The 13,587-nt window shown below is 37.8% G+C and overlaps 1 protein-coding gene across 2 annotated transcripts in view; it reads right to left on the bottom strand.

The window, feature by feature from the left end:
• The window catches only part of si:ch73-22o12.1 (nectin-2), a 296,208-nt gene that overhangs the window by 147,899 nt on the left and 134,722 nt on the right, over positions 1–13,587 (bottom strand). For both annotated transcript variants that reach the window (XM_033981674.2, XM_055227683.1), the window contains exons 5-6: positions 12,996–13,113; positions 7,104–7,255 (exon numbers count right to left, since the gene is read on the bottom strand). In XM_033981674.2, the coding sequence (XP_033837565.1) occupies positions 7,104–7,255; positions 12,996–13,113 (270 nt within the window). The remainder of the gene's footprint in view (positions 1–7,103; positions 7,256–12,995; positions 13,114–13,587) is intronic.

Here is a 13,587-nt window from a genome sequence, read left to right as displayed (position 1 = left end):
GTGAAATAAAAACCCCAGGATCATGTAGAGGGTTAATACAAACATAAAAAAAAAAAAAAAATTAAAATTAAAATAACAAAAAAATAAATAAATAAAAAATCTCAAAATAACAAAAAACACACAAAAAACTGAAAGTAACAATAAAGAAAATAAACAAAAAAACTCTGAAAATAACAAAAAAAATAGAAATAATAAAAAAAAAAACCTCAAAATAACTAAAAAAAAAAGTAAATATATAAATAAATAAATAAATAAATACAAATAAAAAAGTGTACTTAAAATAATAATAAAAAATGAACATTTAAGACCAAAACGACGCGTCTGACAGCAGCAGGTAGAGAGACATTGGATATTGGAATCATCTGGAGAAAAATCCATATTTGGAAAACATCAGCGTGATTATTCCTGTTAACGTTACGACAATTGTACTTGAATTTTGGGATTTTTAACAGATCTGAAAGTCTCGATAAGAACATCAGCCAAGTGCAGTCATCAACCACAACAACCACAACAAAATTAAAAAGATATCACAGTTTTCTCCTGACGCAAACGCACAAAGTCTGTGTTTACACGACATCGAACTCGGACACATTTTTACGAGGAGTAACAGAAGCGAGACAGTTTTGATTTCCTAAAAATAAAAGGGGGATTTGAGCGGTGATTTTGGCTGAGAGCTGCTCCCTGATGAAGCCACTCGGCGAAACATAAGGCCACAAATCCTCCGTCAGATGGCGCGAGAAAACACATGCTTCATTTTAGTCGGAATCATCTTTGAGCCGTCGAAAAGAAACGGAATGTAATGTTTTTAAGATTGAAATAAAAGACGAACGGAAGGATAAATGTTTGATCGTGATTCATTCTGTTTTTCAGGTTTTAATTATTTGTTTATGTGATCTCACCTTACAAAACTGAAAAGAACAAATAAATATGTGCTTGTAAATATGTGTATTAAAAGACGATGCATAAATGAGACAATAATCAGAGCAAAAGCTGCAGAACGGGGCTGAATCGGGCTGAATAATCACACACCTGCTGCTTCTTCCTCCACATGTGCAGAGTCTGAGCTGCTCGTCATCGTCAAACTGGAAAATGTTACGTAACACGGGACAAAGCCGGAGCACGGCCTCATGGGAAACTGAGTTTAGTCAAAAATGGACTAAGCGTCGGTCTCGGTCCAGACACATCCCAGTCCAGTGCTGTACCCGTCCCCCCAGTCCAGTCCCAGTTCAGTTCCAGGTCCAGTCCACAGTCCAGGTCTAATCCTGAATCTGATCTAGTTCTAGAAGTCCCCTGTCCAGTCCACGGTCCCGTTATCGATCCAGTTCTCAATCCAGTCCTCGGTCCAGTCCCCGGTCCAGTCCTAGTTCAGTTCCAGGTCCAGTCCACTGTCCACTTCAAATCCTGAATCTAATCTAGTTCTAGAAGTCTTGGTCCCGTCCTCGGTCCAGTCCTCAGTCCAGGTCTAATCCTGAATCTAATCCTAGTTTTAGAAGTCTTGGTCTAGTCCTCAGTCCAGTCCTCGGTCCAGTCCTCGGTCCAGTCCAAATCCTGAATCTAATCCTAGTTCTAGAAGTCTTGGTCCAGTCCCTGGTCCAGTCCTCGGTCCAGTCCCTGGTCCAGTCCCCGGTCCAGTCCCCGGTCCAGTCCATAGTCCAGGTCTAATTCTGGATCTAATCTTAGTTCTAGCCTTAGACTGAATGATTGAGTCCAGTCCCCGATCTAGTCCACAGTCTAGTCCCTCGTCCAGTCCAGTCACCGGTTCGGTTCCTGGGCCAGTCTTCGGTCCAGTCCTGGTTTTGGTCCAGATCTAACTTTGGCTTTAATCATAGTTTTAGGATTGGTTATAGTTTCAGAGTTCTGGTCCTTGTTCTGTTCCTGTAGTTTTGGGCCTAGTTCCGTTTACAGTCCTGAACTAAAAGATTGGTCCCAGTCCTCGGTCCAGTCCTCAGTCCTAGTCCGGGTTCAAATTATTGATCGTGTCCTTATCCAGTTCAGGTCGAGTCTCATCTTTAGTCCCACTTTCCATTTTGACGCGAGTCCAGAAGTTAAAAATCCGGCCTCAATTTCCAGACTCGACTCTGACAAAAACCTGAATTTCTTGGACTTTTAAATGAGCCGTAAATAAACTTGAAGTAAAGCAAAAAAAATACAACTTAAAAAACGGTGCAGCTGAAAACTTTCAACTTCCCTCATTAAAAACGTGAAGATTTAAACAGCAGAGTCGTCGCTTATTTTTCAACTTCACACTTATCAAAGGAGGAGCCCAAATCTAAAGATAGCATTAGAACGACCATGCTAGCATAGCGCGTCACTCATGTTCAGGCTAATTACACGGCGCAGACAAGATCCTCCACATTTCAAAGTCTACGGTGTCACTTGAGTGTATCATTATTAGCTTTAGCTTCTTATCTTTCGGCTAATGAACACCGCTCATTTCGCCTTCGCCGGCGTCTTATCGGAAGCGGAGGATAGCCTTAAAAATCCAGCCTTTTTTTTTTTTTTTTGCGAGCGCGACGTTAGCAATGAACGTCTTTACTTACTTCAGTGAAAAAGGGTGGAAACGGGGCAGATACAGCGGGAAAAAGGTCGTCTGCTAGCATCACGGCGCGACTGGAAAACCTCGTGCGAGCGGCGGGCGGGAAACGGCGTCCGTGTAGAGCGCGGACGGCCACTCGCTCGGGCAAACGGGAACTTTTACGAAGGTGTTTTTGTGACAGCACACGGAGGGAAAGAGTAAAAAAATGACCCAAATCCCAAAACGATGCTACACATAAATGCTACGCTAAAACTGTATCGGAGTAAGAATATTTAAGTTGTGTTACGTAATAATACTAACGCAGGAGTAGGAGCGCAAAGTATATGAAATAAAGACTCGCTACGTCGTGTTTTTTCAGCACAAATCTGGTTTCCACGGCGATACTGAAACATTTCCTGGATCAGATATCGACTCACAAATATCTGTTCGGTCGATGAAACGGTCGTACGCGCAAATAAAAGTGATTTACTGATTATAATTTCGCCCAGAAAGTGTCAGAATGTTTGAATTTATATTTATACAAAGTTTTTCTGTGGATATTTAAGCCACAGATCAAAATTGGATCAGTTTCAGGTTATTTTATTTTATCTTAAAGGAAATAAAACCTGTTTTCAGTCTCTGAGCGTCCAGTGCGTCCCTGTTTGCTTTAGAATGTTCCACACTGATGCATTAAGGACAGGACAAAGTTTCACAAACGCGTGAGTGAATCTGTGTTTTATGGCGATACAAAAAAAAAAAAAAAAAAAAGCTCCTTTACAAATTATGGGATTTTTATTGGACCATAAAAAATATTTAAGGTTTAATTCACTTCTGAAGGTAAAAATGCAAGAAATGAAAGTTCTGTTTCCAGTCCTGGATTGAAGGATTGGGTCTCGTCCTCTGTCCCAGTCCCCCCGGCAGTCTTAGTCCCCGTGTCTAGTCCTCCAGTCGCCCCAGGTCTAGTGCCCCGGTCCTAGTCCCCCGGTCGGTCCTAGTCCCCCGGTCCTAGCCCTCCCGGCAACCTTAGTTCCCGGGTTTAGTCCTCCGGTCCTAGTCCCCAGAATCTAGTCCCCAGTCCTCGTCGCTCGATCCTATTCCCCCGGCGGTCCTAGACCCCTGGGTTTTGCCCCCCTGGTCTAATCCCTCTGGGTCCTAGTCCCCAGGTCCTATTCTCTAAGGTCTAGTCCCCTGGTCCTAGCCCTCCCGGCAACCTTAGTCCCCGGGTTTAGTCCTCCGGTCCTAGTCCCCAGTCCTCGCCACTCGATCCTAGTCCCCCAGTCCTATTCCCTAAGGTCTAGTCCCCCAGGTCTTAGTCCCCCGGTAGTCCCATGACAGTACTAGTCCCCTTGGTCTCATCCTCCAGCGGTCCTACCCCCCAGAGGTCCCACTCCCCTGGGTCTAGTCCCCTAGTCCCCTAGTCCTAGTCCCCGTCCCCTGGTCCTAGTCACACGGCTGTAGTCCCCAGTCTTACCAGTTTTGATATTTTCTGGACTTACAGCTAAATATTCTGTACAAACGCAGAAACTTCAATAACAAACAAATGTGAAGTGAAAACATGTCACACTTTATGAAATCTGAAAAGTCAAACTTGTATAAAAAAGGTTCAATTCCAACCGACCTCTGAGCAATACACCCACAGACAGAGCAGCTCTACACTAACCCACCACCAGAGTGTGTGTGTGTAAAGTACTCGTGTGTGTGTGTGTGTAAAGTACTCGTGTGTGTGTGTGTGTAAAGTACTCGTGTGTGTGTGTGTGTAAAGTACTCGTGTGTGTGTAAAGTACTCGTGTGTGTGTGTAAAGTACTCGTGTGTGTGTGTAAAGTACTCGTGTGTGTAAAGGACTCGTGTGTGTGTAAAGTACTCGTGTGTGTGTGTAAAGTACTCGTGTGTGTAAAGGACTCGTGTGTGTGTAAAGTACTCGTGTGTGTGTGTAAAGTACTCATGTGTGTGTGTGTGTAAAGTACTCGTGTGTGTGTGTAAAGTACTCGTGTGTGTGTGTAAAGTACTCGTGTGTGTAAAGGACTCGTGTGTGTGTAAAGTACTCGTGTGTGTGTGTGTGTAAAGTACTCGTGTGTGTGTGTGTGTGTAAAGGACTCGTGTGTGTGTAAATGTGACTCATGTTTAATAATCCATTCACGTAAAGGCCGTCGTCTGCGGGGAGCGAGCGTTCCACTGTGGAAACACCGACGGACGTGTTTACCGCGAGCCGTTAGCCAATTATGCTACGTTAGATATTTATGAAGGAGCCCGGACGGGGAATTTTTGATCATTTAAAAAACGTCTGAACATTTGTGAGTAAGTGAGCCGAAGTGAGGTCAGTATCGAGAAAACGTTTCCTTATTTATATTTCATTTTGTGTAAACGAGTGTACTTCACTCGCGGAGCAGATGTCGAAGTCGCGTCGCGCTAATGTTATGCTAACTTTGACGGGGGCTGTTTGTAGATATAAAGTTAATTTTGGAGTTTTTTTCCTCGATTTTAACACATTATCTGGCAATATTTATATTTGTACTCGATTGAAAACATTTTAAACACATTTTTCTCAACTAAAACGGCCAGAATGTAAACAAAAAACTTGAAAACTTTGCTAATTTCATAAATCCGGTCACGTGTAATGGAGGTTATATAAAAGTAAAGACATTTTATTACATGTTTAGTTGCACTTTTGGATTTCACTTTCTGTAATTAGTTCAAACTTTTGAATTTTTGCGACAGAAATCAAAGTTTTTTTTTTGTTACGTTAGCATATTCGCTGTTTCGTACTAAAAATAAACTAAATTAAACTCCAGTTAGTCACGGCGTCGTCAAACAGTGAAGTTGTATTTTACTTTCATTTTACTGTTAACCTTAGTCATCGTTATGTAACAGCATTTTCAGAGGTTTTTATTTTTGATTTTTGTGCTCAAACTGGAACTTTCTTAAATGCTTATTATTTGAAAAGATTATTTGACTAAATCTAAACGTAATTTTGCTTGTTTGTTTTTCCGAACTAAAAATAAACCAAAACTAACTCAGTCTAACTTAGTCATGTCGTAATAAAAAGTTGTATTTCTAGTTTTGGTTTTCATTTTACTGTTGATCTTAGTCAACAGTTTTGCAGCACACTCCCTATGATAGGATTTTGTTTTTTTATGTACAAAAATAAACCAAATCAAACTACATTTTTTTTAGCCATGCCATAATAAAAAGTTGTATTTCTAGTTTTGATTTTCATTTTATTGTTAACCTAGTTTATAATAACAATTCTGGGTTGTTTTTTTTTTGTTCTTTTTTGTTTGTTTTATTTATTTTGTTTTTATTTCTGTCCCATAAACTGAAATTTTCTTAAATTATTATTAGAAAAGATTTTAAACTTTGTAATTTTGCTCATCTATTTTTTTTTAATTTGCATATTATTTTTTCCGTACAAATAAACCAAATTTAGCCATTATAAAAAGTTGTATTTCTAGTATTTTTAACCAAACCACAGTTAACCTTAGCCTATAATAGGAATTCAGATTTGTTTTGTTTTTATTTTCTTTTTGTTTTTATTTCTATCTCATAAGCTGAAATTTTCTTTAATGATTATTATTTGAAAATATTTTAAACTTTGGCTTATGCTCATCTAAATGTCTTTTTTTTTTTAAGTTAAATTAGCACATTTGTGTTTCCGTACTAAAAATAAATCAACTCAAACTCCATTTTGTAAATCACGCCATAGTAAAAAGTTGCATTTCTAGTTTCGATATTCATTTTATCGATAACATAACCTCAGTTAACCGTAGCCTATAACAAGAATTCAGATTTTATTTTTATTTGTTTATTTTTTTATGTCTGTTCTGTACTCATTAACTGGAATTTTATTAAATGATTATTATTTTAAAATATTTTAGACTTTGGTTTATGCTCATATTAAATTTTTCTTTTTTTTTTTTTTAGGTCAATTAGCATATTTATATTTCCGTACTAAAAGTAAACCAACGCAAACTCCATTTTTGCCTATTACAAGAATTCAGATTTTATTTTTGTTTATTTTTTTTTATGTCTGTTCTGACTCATTAACTGGAATTTTATTAAATGATTATTATTTTAAAATATTTTAGACTTTGGTTTATGCTCATATTAAAGTTATTGTTTGTTTTTTTTAGTTTTTTTTTTAGGTCAATTAGCATATTTGTATTTCCGTACTAAAAATAAACCAACTCAAACTCCATTTTTTTAGCTGCATTTCTAGTTAACTTTAGTCATCGGCTCACTCACTGTAACAATAACTCAGATTTGGTTTTGGTTTTGAGATGGAATCTGGAACTCATAAACTTTTATCATGAAAGTTACGCAATGCTTTGATAACAGCTAGCATCTTTCGCGTTCACGTCCTGCTAGCTTTCGTCGTCTTACGGGGAAACTCAGACTTTTACAGTAACGTCCGGTCCCCGTTGTCGTGTCTGGCTCCTTTCTTTTTCCAGATCGCCATTATTTCCGCAGCTTGACCTCGGCTCGACTCGGGAGCGGTTTCGTGATTGTGCGGCGGTTGTAGCGTTTGATGAGTTTTGTGTGGCGCGTGTTTTTTTGTGTGTGTGTTTTTTTTTCCCTCGAAGTCTCACTCACCTCTCACGAACACGGTCACCTGGTCCTTCCCGAAGCCGATGCGATTCTCGACCTCGCAAACAAAAGTGGTGTTCACGGATTCGTCCACTTTAAGGACCTTCAGTTGATGTTTTTGGATGTCCACTGTGCCCACCGGCATCTCCCCAGACATCCTGCGCAAAAAAAATAAAAATATATACGTCAGAAATGTTGTTTTTTTTTAAGTTAGCAAGACAAATACGCCTTTTAGCTTTGTTCTAACGCAATTTCCTCATCAAAAACAGACCTGGAGTTGTGTTTTGTTTCATTCGCACACGTTTAACGCACAAACTCCGCACATTTAGGCTGAGCTCTTCGCCGTTCCACTCTGTGATGTCATCGTGTAATACAGGAAGTGCTCCACTGTGTTTTTAAACTCCACACACCTTCATTTCTAGAATCATTTGGATCATTTCAGCGTTGGAATTGCCACTTTTTGCTACTGAACTAAAGCCAAAAGGAGCCGTTAATTGGAAAACTAAAACTTAAATGTAATGGAGGTTAAATAAAAGTACTGTATAGACGCTTTTCTATATACTTACTGTAGTTGTACTTTTGGTTTTCACTTACTGTAAGCCTTAGTCATCAATTCTACACCTCATTTTATGTAATAAGTTTAAAATTGTGTCGTAACCATATAATTGTTTTTTTTTAGTTTTTTATTTATTTATCATACTCAGGGTTCCGTACTAGATGTTCATTTTACTGTTAACCTTAGTCATCAGTTACACAACGCACTCCCTGTATTAAGAATCCAAATATTTCATGACATCACAAGGTGGAAAGTCGCATTTTGAGCGTTGGAAATGTAGACGGACTGATAATAAAGTGTTACTCAAACAAAACGATGAAATAAAACACAATTCTAGGTCTGTTTTTAAGGCAGAAATGGCATTAGGACATGGTTTAAAGCTCAAAAGAGTCCTTAAAAGTTTATTCAAATACCGTTTCTGGTGTGAAAAACATCGTGTAGACAGTTCAAAGAGATAATATTTTTGATTTCAATTGTTATTTGTCTTGGGAACAGTCCAAATTTTTATTCAAGTTTATTTATCCAGGACATTTAAAACAACGTCAGCCGATTATCTCGTATCTCCACGACGTCCGGCATCTGTGCAGACATCCTGACGCAAACAAATATGATAAGATACTGACGAGAACGGGAGGTTTTTAAAGTCTGAGGCAAATCTGGAGTTTAGGTTTGGTTTGCTCCATTTTTATGAGTTTATTCAAGGACTTTAATGCTGTGGACGCCATTTTGAGGACTTTGGAACATGGAAAAGATGATAATGAATGTGAGAAGGTGTGATAAAACTAGCACTAATAAAGCTAGCAGTAACACTCGTAGCAATAAAGCTAGCAGTGATAAAGCTAGCAGTAATATCAGCAGGAATAAAGCTAGTACTGATAAAGCTAACAGTAACATCAGCAGGAATAAAGCTAGTGCTAATAAGCTAACAGTAATATCAGCAGGAATAAAGCTAGTACTGATAAAGCTAACAGTAATATCAGCAGGAATAAAGCTAGTACTGATAAAGCTAACAGTAATATCAGCAGGAATAAAGCTAGTACTAATAAGCTAGCAGCAATATCAGTAGGAATAAAGCTAGTACTAATAAGCTAGCAGTAATATCAGTAGGAATAAAGCTAGTGCTAATAAGCTAACAGTAACATCAACAGGAATAAAGCTAGTACTAATAAGCTAACAGTAATATCAACAGGAATAAAGCTAGTACTGATAAGCTAGCAGTAATATCAGTAGGAATAAAGCTAGTACTAATAAGCTAGCAGCAATATCAGCAGGAATAAAGCTAGTACTAATAAGCTAACAGTAACATCAACAGGAATAAAGCTAGTACTAATAAGCTAACAGTAACATCAACAGGAATAAAGCTAGTACTGATAAGCTAGCAGTAATACTCGTAGCAATAAAGCTAGTACTGATAAAGCTAACAGTAATATCAGCAGGAATAAAGCTAGTACTGATAAGCTAGCAGTAATATCAGCAGGAATAAAGCTAGTACTGATAAGCTAGCAGTAATATCAGCAGGAATAAAGCTAGTACTAATAAGCTAACAGTAATATCAGCAGGAATAAAGCTAGTACTAATAAGCTAACAGTAATATCAGCAGTAATAAAGCTAGTACTATAAAACTAGCCATAATATCAGCAGGAATAAAGCTAGTACTGATAAAGCTAGCAGTAACATCAGCAGGAATAAAGCTAGTACTAATAAGCTAGCAGTAATATCAGCAGGAATAAAGCTAGTGCTAATAAGCTAACAGTAATATCAGCAGGAATAAAGCTAGTGCTAATAAGCTAACAGTAATATCAGCAGGAATAAAGCTAGTACTATAAAGCTAGCAGTAAAACCAGAAGGAATAAAGCTAGTACTAATAAGCTAGCCATAATATCAGCAGGAATAAAGCTAGTGCTAATAAGCTAACAGTAATATCAGCAGGAATAAAGCTAGTACTATAAAGCTAGCAGTAAAACCAGAAGGAATAAAGCTAGTACTAATAAGCTAGCCATAATATCAGCAGGAATAAAGCTAGTACTAATAAGCTAGCAGTAATATCAGCAGGAATAAAGCTAGTGCTAATAAGCTAACAGTAATATCAGCAGGAATAAAGCTAGTGCTAATAAGCTAACAGTAATATCAGCAGGAATAAAGCTAGTACTATAAAGCTAGCAGTAAAACCAGAAGGAATAAAGCTAGTACTAATAAGCTAGCCATAATATCAGCAGGAATAAAGCTAGTACTGATAAAGCTAACAGTAACATCAGCAGGAATAAAGCTAGTGCTAATAAGCTAACAGTAATATCAGCAGGAATAAAGCTAGTACTAATAAGCTAACAGTAATATCAGCAGGAATAAAGCTAGTACTGATAAAGCTAACAGTAACATCAGCAGGAATAAAGCTAGTGCTAATAAGCTAACAGTAATATCAGCAGGAATAAAGCTAGTACTGATAAAGCTAACAGTAATATCAGCAGGAATAAAGCTAGTACTGATAAAGCTAACAGTAATATCAGCAGGAATAAAGCTAGTACTAATAAGCTAGCAGCAATATCAGTAGGAATAAAGCTAGTACTAATAAGCTAGCAGTAATATCAGTAGGAATAAAGCTAGTGCTAATAAGCTAACAGTAACATCAACAGGAATAAAGCTAGTACTAATAAGCTAACAGTAATATCAACAGGAATAAAGCTAGTACTGATAAGCTAGCAGTAATATCAGTAGGAATAAAGCTAGTACTAATAAGCTAGCAGTAATATCAGCAGGAATAAAGCTAGTACTAATAAGCTAGCAGCAATATCAGCAGGAATAAAGCTAGTACTAATAAGCTAACAGTAACATCAACAGGAATAAAGCTAGTACTAATAAGCTAACAGTAACATCAACAGGAATAAAGCTAGTACTGATAAGCTAGCAGTAATACTCGTAGCAATAAAGCTAGTACTGATAAAGCTAACAGTAATATCAGCAGGAATAAAGCTAGTACTGATAAGCTAGCAGTAATATCAGCAGGAATAAAGCTAGTACTGATAAGCTAGCAGTAATATCAGCAGGAATAAAGCTAGTACTAATAAGCTAACAGTAATATCAGCAGGAATAAAGCTAGTACTAATAAGCTAACAGTAATATCAGCAGTAATAAAGCTAGTACTATAAAACTAGCCATAATATCAGCAGGAATAAAGCTAGTACTGATAAAGCTAGCAGTAACATCAGCAGGAATAAAGCTAGTACTAATAAGCTAGCAGTAATATCAGCAGGAATAAAGCTAGTACTAATAAGCTAGCAGTAATATCAGCAGGAATAAAGCTAGTACTAATAAGCTAGCAGTAATATCAGCAGGAATAAAGCTAGTACTAATAAGCTAACAGTAATATCAACAGGAATAAAGCTAGCAGTAATACTCGTAGCAATAAAGCTAGCAGTGACTAAGCTAGCAGTTATATCAGCAGGAATAACGCTAGTGCTAATAAGCTAGCAGTAATATCAGCGGGAATAAAGCTAGCAGTAATACTCGTAGCAATAAAGCTAGCAGTGACTAAGCTAGCAGTAATATCAGCAGGAATAAAAATAAATAGAAATAAATTAAAAAAATGAATAAAAACAAAATTTTATAAAAAATAAAACATTTAAATAAATAAAAAAACTAAAAACTAAATAAATACATAGAAATAGAAATAAATAGAAAGATTAAAATATAAATAAAATGATATAAATAAAATACATGAATAAATAAAATAATAAGAAATAAAATGATATAAATAAAATAAATACATAGAAATAGAAATAAATAGAAAGATTAAAATATAAATAAAATGATATAAATAAAATAAATGAATAAATAAAATAATAAAAAATAAAATGATATAAATAAAATAAATACATAGAAATAATAAATAAAACATAAAAAATTAAATTAAAAAAAGACCCAAACTGATCACAAACATTTTTAATTTAAAATGGATCTCCGTTTGATTAAAATTCTCCCGTGTGTAAAGCCTGGGATTTGTGGGATTTTCAAATTCTAGGACCTTGTGTAAAGTCGTGCAGCAGGACTAATCTTGACAGACAGAGCAGGACCATTCTAGTTTCTAAAAGACAATCTATTATCAGTGAGGAAAACACGCCACGGGAACTCGCACCGAATCTCCAGCAACCAGCTCCCGAAATCTCATCTCCAGCCATTTAAAAAACGCCGGCCTCATTTTTCTGAATTTTGTCACAGTTATGTTAATAAGTGATAATGCAGAAAAATGGAGCGTAGGGAGTCGAATTGTGTTTCTCATTATGCCGGGGTTAAATCTCAAGTCACAGAGTCCATTATGTGAAATTATGCCACTATCTCCATAATCAGACGCAGACGCTGTAGTGGCGATTATAAAAGCGCTGATTGCAGCTCTGTGAGGACTGGGGACCCGAGAACGAGAGGTGAGGAAGTGAAAGAGAAAACAAAGCGATGGAGAGACGGAGGAGTGCGGAGGTCAGGCAGGAGGGAGCGGAGTCGGCGATAACATTACACCGAATCCTGATAAAAAATGTAAAAAAAAAAAAAAAAAAACGTGTGATGAGGAATCGTTAGGTGGTGATTTGGTGTTTTTCTGATTAAAGGTGAGCTATGGGACTTTCCCGGTGACCTGCGCGTCGCCGTGGAGATGTTATTACTTTCGTCTGGAGCGTTTCAGAGTGTAACGTTCAATTGTTCGCTCAAAATACGGAGTTTAATGTCACACGGTGGAGCGTTTTAGGACAAAGCGATAACCCCGGAAACAGCCAAACCCTGCTCCAGAAACGTTACGTGTTGCAGCTTTAACGCAAACAGAACGATGTCGCGCTCATGCTATTGGTCGGTCAGAGGATTTTAACCAATCACAGCGGAGTACGGCCTCTCGAAATGGACAAAAATAAGCTGTAGATGCAAAAGAGTTATTAAAAAAAAATGATGTTAATCCATTTTTTCAACTCTTAAATGAGTCCTGTTGTGATTGTGTCTCTATGGTTCTCATCTCTGTGCATCATTTTGGTTTAATTTGCACATTTTAAATCACAATATTCATCTAAAACGACTTGATAAAAGAAACAAATCCGCTGAGTTCCTCGTTAGAAAACTGCGGAGCCCAATAATCGAACTGGACCAAAAGATTTTTATACATTTATTTATTTTTAATTTTTATTGAGTCCAACTTGGTCAATTAAAGTACCCAGATTTTTTTAATTTGTCTCGTCTTGTTAAAAAAAAGTACAGTTTTACCAAGAAATCCATTCATGAAGTCACTTTTCAGACACTCGTCCTGTTCGTCTCAAAGTGTTTTATAAATAAACTTGACGTGGGTAAAATCGTAAATCGGTTTTACTCACGTTGTCCACTTCACCGTCAGCGGCATCGGGTTCCCTGTGGCGTGGCAGATCAGGACCACGTTGGTGCGACCCACGTACCAGTTGTTGTCGTAGCCGGTGATGGAAACTTCAGGAGGATCTGGACACGAGGAAAGAGAGAGAGAGAGAGAGAGAGAGAGAGTTATAAAGGATAATTTTATTGACTTTTAAATAAACAGATGAAGAGAGAGTTTGAGGGGAAAGGGGGGAAAGAGGGAGAGAAAGGGAGGGTATGAGGGGAATAGGCGAGAGAGGGAGAGAGAGTATGGGGAGCAGAGGGGGAGAGATGGAGAGAGACTTTGGGAGGTAAGGGGGAGAGAGGAAGAGAGAGAGAGAGTTATAAAGGATAATCTTATAGACTTTTAAATAAACAGATGGAGAGAGAGTTTGAGGGGAAAGGGGGGAAAGAGGGAGAGAGAGAGTATGGGGAGCAGGGGGGAGAGATGGAGAGAGACTTTGGGAGGTAAGGGGGAGAGAGGAAGAGAGAGAGTATGGGGAAAGGGGGGAAAGAGGGTATGGGGGAGCAGGGGGAGACAGGGAGAGGGGGAAGCATTGGGGGCAGGCAGAAGAGAGG

Source organism: Periophthalmus magnuspinnatus, chromosome 16 (assembly GCF_009829125.3).
Source record: "Periophthalmus magnuspinnatus isolate fPerMag1 chromosome 16, fPerMag1.2.pri, whole genome shotgun sequence".
In the NCBI taxonomy this organism is placed as follows: Eukaryota; Metazoa; Chordata; class Actinopteri; order Gobiiformes; family Gobiidae; genus Periophthalmus; species Periophthalmus magnuspinnatus.
This window is presented reverse-complemented; position numbering and strand designations above follow the sequence as displayed.